This window comes from Arvicanthis niloticus, chromosome 12 (assembly GCF_011762505.2).
Source record: "Arvicanthis niloticus isolate mArvNil1 chromosome 12, mArvNil1.pat.X, whole genome shotgun sequence".
NCBI lineage: Eukaryota > Metazoa > Chordata > Mammalia > Rodentia > Muridae > Arvicanthis > Arvicanthis niloticus.
The window spans coordinates 13,001,730-13,012,514 of NC_047669.1; the positions used below are offsets into that span (position 1 = coordinate 13,001,730).

A 10,785-nucleotide genomic window follows, 5' to 3' on the forward strand; every position below is an offset into this window, starting at 1 on the left:
AGAGGAGACCAGAATTTACTGAGTTGACTTTCCTGGTTAACTCTTCATCTTTGAGATAAGATGTTTCATCACAAAATACTATAGTAAGGGTAGATGTGAGGTGAGGGTGATGCCTTAGTATGGATGAGGATTACTGAGGTATAGATTGCATGAAGGGATATATAGAAATTAGTTCTCCCCTCCCCACAAACAACAAACCACCACCACCACCAACAACAACAATAACAACAATAACAAAACCCTATGGGTTTTTTTGGTAATATTCAACAGGGTAAAGTAGAAGACTGGGATGGATGCTGGGGCATGATAATTTAGTAACCCTTTCCATCCTTCCTGCCTCTGTTCAGTTCCTATGATGGGCACTCACATGCCGATGGCTGGAGACATGAACGGACTCAGCCCCACCCAAGCTCTCCCTCCCCCACTCTCCATGCCCTCCACCTCCCATTGCACCCCTCCACCTCCATACCCGACAGACTGCAGCATTGTCAGGTGAGTGCACGGCACGTGGCCCCCCGGCTCGGTCCTTAAGCATCTATGGGTGAAGGGTAGACATGGGCAAGACCGATAAAATAGTTAAGAAGAGAGATTGCCGTCTTGTGATTTAAGGAAGACAAGGCTGATCGGTAGGGTGGTCGGTCTGCATAGCTCTATCAAGAACTCCTACCACCAGCGTGGGGAAAGTAGACGTGTATGCACACAGGTTTCAGACCTGTTTCTTGGGCTTCCTTCATTTCCTTCTACTCCCTCCAGTTCTTACAGGTCAGCTGTGGCCCCTGACTTGGTGCTCGGGGCTGGGTTTCCCCAGAGGGCTGTACACTGGCTGTACACTGGCTCTCCTGCTCCCTTTCCTCCTCGCTAGGCTGTACAGTTCTCAGCCACATGGGACCATAATTTTGGAGTTGGATGTCTATAAAATGTTTTAATAGTAGCAAAACGTGTGAAATTTAAAGAAGCCTCTGCCACTCTGGTAGGAAATGGGGACACTCTAGGAAAGGGGTTTCATATGGACAGAAGACAACAAAGCCTAAAAGGCGTTCTTCACAGAGGCACATGTAGCCCCACATTTTATGTTTAGGGTATGTCTTCTGCTTCAAGGGAAACATGCTTTAGCCCTTTGGCTGCTGGTAGAGTATGTTTTGCCCGTGTGCAACGTTAGCCACAGAGGCAGTGTAGGGCATCAAGTATATTGCTTAGTGCTGCAAAAATTGGCCCTAAGATGGTAGTGACATGCCCAGTCAGAGGCCAGCATTACAAAGAAGAAAATCTCTGTTTTAAGGACATAAATCAAGAAGTATCAATGATATTCTGAAGTATTATCCTACAATATTTTCACTATCTAAAACCTCCTAAGAATCCCCCCCAAACACAAAATAGCAAATATCCAGATTCCCAAATTTATGTGGTCCTGGAGGCAAGAGGATTTGGGGCCTGACCACCGGACCTGACACATAATGGCATCTGGTGTATTTGTACAAAACCTTAAGGTACCGCAATTCACCAGCTGGAAAAATCGTCCCCTCTCAGAACACTGATGCGTGACTTGTTGTCAGTTTCCCTAAAGCTTGAGTTCCTAGCGATCCTCAAACATCAGCTTCAAGGCCCAGCCACACTTCATTTGCTGCCAGGGCATCCAAGGGCAAAATGTTGGGTTTTCCTTTATCTCGCCAATGCAGTTGGGGTGAACTTTCTTTTTCTGTTTCCTCCTTCCTCCTCCCTCCTCCCTCTGCAGTTTCTTAGCAAGGTTGGGCTGTTCATCATGTCTGGACTATTTCACGACCCAGGGGCTGACCACCATCTATCAGATTGAGCATTACTCCATGGATGTAAGTAAACTGCTAGACCTTTCTCTTGAGTAAAATTTCTTTATTTTCCGCTCTCTGGTACATATGCTTTGCAGTTCCATCTAGAATAGAGTTGAGATTTGTTTTGGTCATGCTTTTAATCCTCAGTTCGGATGGAAGCCATAACCCTGTCAAACAGTCCCCAGGTTAGAAGCTCAGCAATTAATATGCCTGATCTTTCAGCTGTGGCCCATCGCCTCAAGTGTATGCAAATTGAGAGATAAAATATTTAATTCATATGATTGAGGAATTTTAATCTCAAGACACGTGACAGAAAACCAAACTATTGGGGGGGCTGAAGCAGGAGGATCACTTCAGCTTAGAAGTTTGAGACCTGCTTGGGCAACACAGTGAGACTTATTCAAGAATTGGTTAAAAATGTCCTCATTAGTCTGTTTAAATCATCAGGCAGGAGAGCAGAAAGGACATAGTGTGGTTCTCACTTAAGCATACAAATGACAAAAGTATCATCGGCCATAGCACAGTGATGGTAGAATTAGAAGGTGATGCCTGGCTGTAAATTGCTAGCCTGTGACCCTGTTCACTGGGCTTTTTCATTTCCTTAAATTAAGGGTTTTAAGGGTGAGTCCACTGTTTTTTCATTGCTGATACTTCATTCATTTGTAATTCTGTCAGTCCCACTCTGTGCACATATCATCGGGAATGATTGTTAGCCATGAGTTCAAGTCCTGGGCCCAGATTTTAGTAGCAATGTAAATTGAGGCTGTTACTCTGCCTCTGTAGGCCCTCAGTTAATCCAATTGAGTTAGAAATTGCTCTCTTCTGACTCTGATACTGTTTGAAACAAACTGCATGTGATGGAACTTTCTCCTGCTTTCCACCCTATGTCTTGAACTTCTGCATGCATGGGAGCTACTTTTTCTGCCACTTGCAGCAATCTGATCCTCCTCTTCCTCCCTCCTCAGCCTCTCCCTCTCTCTGTGTCCAGCTCTCTTTGGCATTTGCATCCTCAGTTCTAGCTTCGAGATGGCACTGTGGACTGACGGGAGGAACTAGTCTCTGCTCTGCCTCTGCTGCTGCTTCTGTAGCAGGGACTCCTTCCCTTCCTTGAGCACCGATGTTAGACATGTCCCTGCAGCATGAGAGGGCCTCAGCCCCAGAGGGATCAGTGTATACCATGTTACACTACACCTAATTCTTACAGCCCAGAAGTCACTCCTGGTGCTTCCTTGATATAGTGTATCATAGGTAAAAACTATAGATTTAGATGTTCTGATGGGGACCTAGATAACATCAAAATCACTTCTCTCCACTGATGAAAGCAGAGTGGCCCTGTATTTGAAAAGCACCTGTAGTGGAGTCCTATGTGGTGGAACAGGAAGTCCGCACCTTCCCTATGCCTTTATTTAATACCTAGTACTTGTGGACTTGTCCCACATGGGGACCAAGATGGGGAGTGCCAGGATTCTCCTGCATCATTCACATGCAGAAGTGCTTTCCACAAACCTTTCTCTGTTGCCATTGCCTTGTGAATGGTGCTGAGATCACAAGAGTCATCTCATTCTCATTTGGGCTCATTCAGAATTCCAGAAGTATACAGAGTGCAAGAAGCAAACGAGCATGCTAATTTAATTGAAGTGTGGATTGTCTTCTTTACGATGTTTTCTTCTAGTACAGAAGTTAAAGTAGCTGGGATTGTCTGAAGACCCATGGAATAGGGCAATATGACAGCATGTTGCAGATCTCCCTGTCGGGAAACGGGAAACGGGAAACGGGAAACGTTACAAAGCTATTGGGTTTTCTTGACTTCCCCTCTGTGTCTCCCTGCTCATTTCTGGAAACAGATACTTTGGGTGTCTTTGCAGCTCTCGGCTATTTTTGTGTGCCTTTCTGGTAGAGAAATGAGAATATGTTGGGTATCTTCAGGTGTAAAGCTGAGATCATAATGTTAACATTATACTGTGTTGTTTATAAGCTATATAATACCACCATACCTACACTTCCCTATGAATCCACAGTATCTAGAATGTAAAGAAGTAATTGTATCCAAAGCATATAAGTAGGAAACTAAGACCAGATTGCTAAATGCCAAGCTGCTGCTTTCTGTCTGCCATGCTGCTTTATTGAACATACATACATACATACATATATACATACATACATACACATACATACATACACATATATGTATATATATGTGTGTGTGTATGTATATATGTACACACACATATATATGTATACACACACACACACACACACACACACACACACATATATATATATATATGTCAAACTAATGCCAATAGATGCGAGATATGCATACACCTACTAAAGATTGACCCTACTGGAAAGCCTCTTGTCCCTCCTGTATTGCATAGATACAACTGTTGTGTGTTTATTGTATTTTATTCACACAACATGAGACCTTTTGCTCTACAGGACACTTTTAGGCTCAAAAACTCTTCCTGAGTTCACAATGTATTCACTTTGTTACAAAACTGCAAGGCTCCTTAACCTAACCTTTAGTTTTGCTCTCCATAAAATAGGAGTAATAATATCCAGCATTGATTTCAGGATTCAATAGGACTATGAAAAGAAACTAATCAGTTTGGTGCTTGGCATGCAGGAAACTCAATCCTCATTAGAAATCTTTTTTTCTTCCCCCACTATTGGTGACACCCCATTAATACAGTCCCATCAATTTTAACTACAGAGAATCTTGAATTTTTCCTTGATACTTTTACCCTCTCATTTAACTACTGACTACACTGTTTTACACATGGATAAACTGAGGCCAATGGAGAACAAGTGTATTGTTATTACTGATAATAAATTCAGATCTTTTAAGCCAAAACACCAGAGAATAAAATCAGCATGTGATAGAAATCAAGGTGTCTGCCTTCTAATGCCTGGCCTCCTTCCCCTTGCACAGGATTTGGCAAGTCTGAAGATCCCCGAGCAGTTCCGACATGCCATCTGGAAAGGCATCTTGGACCACAGGCAGCTGCATGACTTCTCCTCACCTCCGCATCTCCTGAGGACCCCAAGTGGTGCCTCTACAGTCAGTGTGGGATCCAGTGAGACCCGTGGTGAACGTGTGATTGATGCCGTGCGCTTTACCCTCCGCCAGACCATCTCTTTCCCACCCCGTGACGAGTGGAACGACTTCAACTTTGACATGGATTCTCGTCGCAACAAGCAGCAGCGCATTAAAGAGGAAGGGGAATGAGCTCCCGTTGCTGGGTTCTTCCTTGTCTTCTTCCACCTCCCAGCCCCTACAGGGCATGCCCGCTTGATCCTCAAAGCCTTCTGGCTAGCTCTGCTCCTTCTCCTTCTCAGTCTGGTTTCTAAAGGAACAGACAATTAGGAGGCTACCTATTACCTAAAGTCTGACCTGTCACCTGATTCTGATTCTGGCTATAAGCCTTCAATACTCTTGCTTGCAAGATGCGTTGACATTGCTAGATAGAAGTTAGCAAAGAAGCAGTGGGTCTCTTTAAGCAGTAGAGATCTCTCATTGACTTTTATAAAGCATTTTCAGCCTTATAGTCTAAGACTATATATATAAATATATAAATATACAATATATATTTTGGGTGGGGGTATTGAGTATTGTTTAAATGTAATTTAATGGAAATTGAGTTGCACTTATCAACCTTTGGAATTTTCTTGTTTTGGATGGCTGATCTGTACCCCTTTCTCAGGGGTACCATGTATGACGACAGATATCTAGAGTTGAATGGTTTATGTGAGTAACAGTAGTGTGTAGGTCCTCTCTTTTCTTTGGATGTTTAGTGTTTAGCACATCAAACCTGTGGATGCATCCAGTGTGTTTACCATTGCTTCCTATGAGGTAAAGCTGTATATATGTACACAGTTTTCTCTGTCAGTATATTTTATGTTACTGGTGTCCATTCCAGTTAGGCTGGTTCACTCTGTGGTTATTACAAGCCAAATTTTATGTTTGCTTTGTCACATAGTATAGGACAGGGCATCGTCTTTTGCTTTTGTTTGAGAATGAGGAATGGGATGCAGTTTTGTTTTTTTTTTTTCTAGAAATTCTTAAATGGTCCAAGTCAGCCATTCCAAACATCTGATGAAACATAGCCAAATATAGCAGTAGCCCTTGGAAATTTAAGACCCCACACCCTAGTATTTATTAGAAAAACACAAACAAATCATTTGCTGTCATTAGAGCAGCCTTAAAACTAAATTTCACTACTAGATTCACTTAAGTAAAATATACATTCACTGCTCTTGTGAGAACAAGAGTTGAGCCAATTAGTCAGGACGAGTGGAATTTGTCCACTTTTTATGGAGAGTTGTAATGTCTATTAGAAAGATTCAGGAAAAATAAGAATGATTCAGAAATACTGAATCTCAATGAAAAAATAAGAAAGCTATCCCACCAAGCTCTGAGTTTAAATTCCTTTTGAAGCGTGGAGTGTGCTTGGGAGATGTACCTTTTAAAGACTTTCCTATCTATAAGACACTGCATGCAGAGGCAAGTTTATCTCTCCCCAAGGTCTAAAATAAGAGCAGTGGCTTGGAAAATACAAACTGAGTAGTGTAGCTTTCACATGGCATGAGCTGAACTACTGCTATTTTCCTCTTGATCATCAAAGTGCCATTGCTTTGAAAGCAGAGGTGAAGACCCTGTTTTCTGCCTGACCCTTTCTGAGCTACGTGTAGACCAAGAGCTGTCTACAAATCCAGGGCAAACCTCTTCACTGCAGCTGTTTAATCCACATTGAGAGAGACTTGTTTCACACTTTGGGAACCCATGCAACAGTGTTCCCCCTAGATACTTTGGAAACATTTTGAGACAAGTGTTTTTTTTTTTTTTTCCAGTCTAAATCAAGTGTTGTCTGTATGCTAAGGAGCTCCACAATCCTCCTGCACATCTTGGTAAAGGGCTGTCATTGCACATGAGCTCCCATTTTTATTTTAAAGTGCAAATGGGCTAATATGCCTATGAAATGTAATGTATGGGTTTTGCCAGAAAATCGTATATTGTATATGCGTGTGTGTGAAATTGCATACTGTGCTGGTTTTGTTTGTTATGGCTTTCTCTTTGGGATAGTTGGGTTTTCCAGAACCACAGATGAAACATTTTTTGTTGCTGTTTTTATATTTTTGCTGAAAGACCATTTAGTGCGAATTCAATGTCAAATAAGACATGATACCTTAATTGTAAGAAGGTGGGAAGGGAAAGTTGTTTTTTTTTTTTTTTTAAATTTTGTATGCAAAAGAAAAGGAGTCCTTAATTTCAACATTTTGTTGTGTTTAAATGATGATAAGCATCGTTAACTTCTGTAACTCACAGCTTTGCAAATTCAGTGGGTGGAGAACAAAGCTGTGTCTTAGCCAGATTAGGAAGACCAATGGCTTCCTGTGTGTTGTGAGTATTTGGGCTGTTTTAGCACTGTTGAGGTGGCACAGGGGACTCTGAGGCATTTCAGCACTATTTAGGTGGCACTAGGGACTCTGAAATTCCTGTACTGTATCTGATGATTTTGGCATTAGCCATAGGTAGGCACAGTTTCTCTCCTCACAGTAGGGTTAAGTGTGTGAATAGCCAGAGCTGTGGGGAAGAGCATGGAGAACAGACATCTGCTGGATGCCTCTCACTGGAGAATAGGATTCCTTTGCTTGGTGGTGCAGTAGATAGGACAGAAGCAGGATCCTTGTTAATCCAGTTAGCTTTTGTTTTCTTGGTATTCCCCCAAATACGTTGACTATGAGAGATATGTGGGGTTTTTTTTTATTTTTATAATTGTACAAAATTAAGCAAATATCAAATGTTTTATATACTTTATTAATTTTTTTCAAGAGGTACTTTCTTATAGACATGATACTTTTTTACAGCTTCAGTTGCTTGTCTTTTGGTATTTTTGTGTTATGGGCTATGGTGAGCCAGAGGCAGAGCTATAAGCCATTTTTGTTTGCCAGGACATGCAATAAAATTTAAAAATAAATGAAAATACACTGAGAAATTGTGTTTATGTGTGTGTTCATCCTTCTGACCTCTGGCCACATTTCTCATATGGAAAGAGAAGAAATATTTCAATTGTGGTCAAAAAGAGTTTGCTGTCAAAATGGAGGCTATGACTGAATTTTATTTTATTTTTGGGCATTTATTTATTTATTTATTTATTTAATCAAACATAGAATTTTATACAGTATATTCTGGTCATGGTTTCTTGTCCCTCATTTACTTCCAAATCTCCTGTATCCAAGTTCACAACTTCTTTCTGTTCTCTGTCTTTAGAAAACAGTTTAAAATATGCAGACACACAGAAAATCCATTAAAAACACAAAAACAGAAATCATAACACATAAGCCAAAGACCTGGTAAAAATAAAGGTAACACAGAAAAATAACACATAAGGTAAAAATAAAATAAAATCTCAGAAAAGCACTATGAGACCAAAAATCCCCCAAAATGCCATTGAGTTAATATTGAGTGGGCAGTCTTTGGCTAGGCATGGGGTCTGTTCTTGACTGTGATTTGTATAAGCCAGTGAAACTTCATTGTAGAAAATAAAATTTTCCTTTGCAACAGATTATCAATGGGAGATAGCTTTTTGCTTAAAGATGGGAGATCATGTTTATTGTCCCCTCTCAGTGGTGGGACCAGTATCTGGCTTGGACATGTATAAATCCTTATGCATGTTGCCATAGTATCTCTGAGTTCATAGCTGCATCAGTCCTGCTGCGTGTAGAAGGCACTCTTGGTGTCTTCCATCCAACTGGCTCTTAAAATCTCTGTCTCCTCTTCCCTGAGTCTAAGGGAGGAGGTTTGATGAAGACATCCCATTTAACACTGGTGTTCTGAGGTCTCTGCTCATTCTCTGCATAGTGGCCAGTTGTGAGTCTCTGTATTTTTTCCCTACTTACTGTGGGACGAACCTTCTCTGATGACGGCTGAGCAAGCATGTGTGTCCTATTGTTAACTACATGACCATCCTGTGATGATTATAAATACCGTTCTCAACACTGAAGAAATAAAATGCAGATCACCCTGGGTATGTGGGGGACACAGTACACATAGTGGCCTCTGAGTGAAACAGACTAGGTTCTACTGCCTTTCCATTAGGTACATAAGTCAGTAAAATAAATGGTTTCTAACAAAATGATTTTTGATAAATTAAAAACTTCATCCTCTTGTAGACTGACCTAGAATGGCATGCAGCCTAAAATATATCAAGAATTTTGCAGATATTCAATATATATGTGAAGGACCTAGAATATATCAAAATCTGCCATGTCAATAAATGTAATTATATTGTGAAAATGAAAACATATAGTCAAAAAAGCTAAATCTTACATTATTTACTGAAAAGTGGTGGCAGTTTTTCTAAAAGTGATTGGGTCATTAGAACCCATGTGAGTAATAGAATACTCAACTGTGCAAATGACTCATGCTCAGTATACACCACAGAACACTGGACTCTGGGTCTTGTTGTTGTTGTTGTTGCAAAGTTATAGGTGAGTACAATAGAACCAGCAGTATTTTCTTCTAATAGTCAGAGGCTCTCTTAACCATTTTACAAACAAAAAGTAGATATAAAAGGTTAATGATCTTATTTTTTCCTATCTTGAGAAATTTTCTCTCATGGTTTGTCATTGTAGAAACTGTCTTATTCTTATTAATTATAACTAACCTTCTCTCCCTCCAAAAGCCATGTTTTTCTTTCTTTCATTTTGAGAGTATAATATGATTATATCATTTCTTCCTTCCCCCTTTCTCCCTCCAAACCTTACCGTATACCTGTCCTTGTTCTCTTTGAGTCATGGCCTCTTTGTTCATTAAGTCTCACTGACACAATCTTTTTAAATAAAAGACCTAGATCATTCCAGACTGTGCCATTTAATGTGATAGCCACTGGCTATGTGTTACCATGGAGCCCTTAAATGGGGTTCTTCAGAATGATGATTGTTTCCTTGCCCAAGCTGCCACTCCGGTCTCCGGTCAGGGTCTAGTGAGAGATGAGAGAGAGAGAGAGAGAGAGAGAGAGAGAGAGAGAGAGAGAGAGAGAGAGAGAGAGAGAGAGAGAATAAAGGGGAAGAGACGCGAAGAATGGAGACAAGACAGAGGTTCTGATCAAGTCTCAAGACAAGTCTCATTTATTGAAGGGAAACATGGGGTATTTATACGCTTTTGCCACGTGACTTGCAGGTGTGGATATGATGTAAGCCTTACAGGCGTGGATACCACATGTGCCTTATAGGCATATATGGTGTGGATAGCAGGTGGATAGCACGTGAACCGCATGCCTTGCAGGCATGGATGCCACGTACGCCTTGCAGCTGGGGGCAGTAAACAGCAAAACAAGATGTGTGGGATATCAGAGTGTGCTTCAGCTGTTGTAGGCTGTTGAAAAACAAATCTCATGTCAGGGTATAGGGCTCAAGATGGCTGCAAAGCTGACAGCCGCTTTCTGCTAAAAGTCGGCTCCCAACAGATGATCATGGGTGCACCATATACATACACTTGCAGAGATTTAGAATAAAATGGACAGAAAATCATTGTCCATTATTTAGTGTTGATCACATGCTGAAAAGTTCATATATCTTAAGTTGAATTTCCTTAACTTTAAAAATTCCCTCTTTAGATGTCTTCAACCATTTCTGTGGCCCTCTTGTGTTTACCAGCTTACAAAATGATCCAATAAGATCACAGAAGGAGAAGGACACAAATATATATTTGCATACATTCATAGTTTTATACAGTGTTACCCATAAATGCTCAAGAAGGTTTGGAAGAATAACAAGTATAACATCCTGAAGTCGGAATAATATTCTCTTTCTACAATGGTACAAAGATTAAGTTAGTCAAAAAAAGATAGTTCAGGCTTGGTAAACTAGAAGACAAACAAACACAATGGCAAAATTAATAGTAAAAATTAATCCACAGACTAAGTCTTTATCCATGATGTCCAAAAGTTAGCTTCTCAAGCACAAAGTTCATTAAATA

General features: G+C 40.7%; 1 protein-coding gene across 3 annotated transcripts in view; it reads left to right on the forward strand.

The window, feature by feature from the left end:
• Tp63 (tumor protein p63) overlaps positions 1 to 7,801 on the forward strand; it is a 203,258-nt gene extending 195,457 nt beyond the window's left edge. For all 3 annotated transcript variants that reach the window (XM_076942749.1, XM_076942748.1, XM_034515070.2), the window contains 3 exons: positions 348 to 492; positions 1,733 to 1,826; positions 4,738 to 7,801. In XM_076942749.1, the coding sequence (XP_076798864.1) occupies positions 348 to 492; positions 1,733 to 1,826; positions 4,738 to 5,034 (536 nt within the window). In that variant the 3' untranslated portion in view covers positions 5,035 to 7,801. The remainder of the gene's footprint in view (positions 1 to 347; positions 493 to 1,732; positions 1,827 to 4,737) is intronic.
• The last annotated feature ends 2,984 nt before the right edge of the window (positions 7,802 to 10,785 follow it).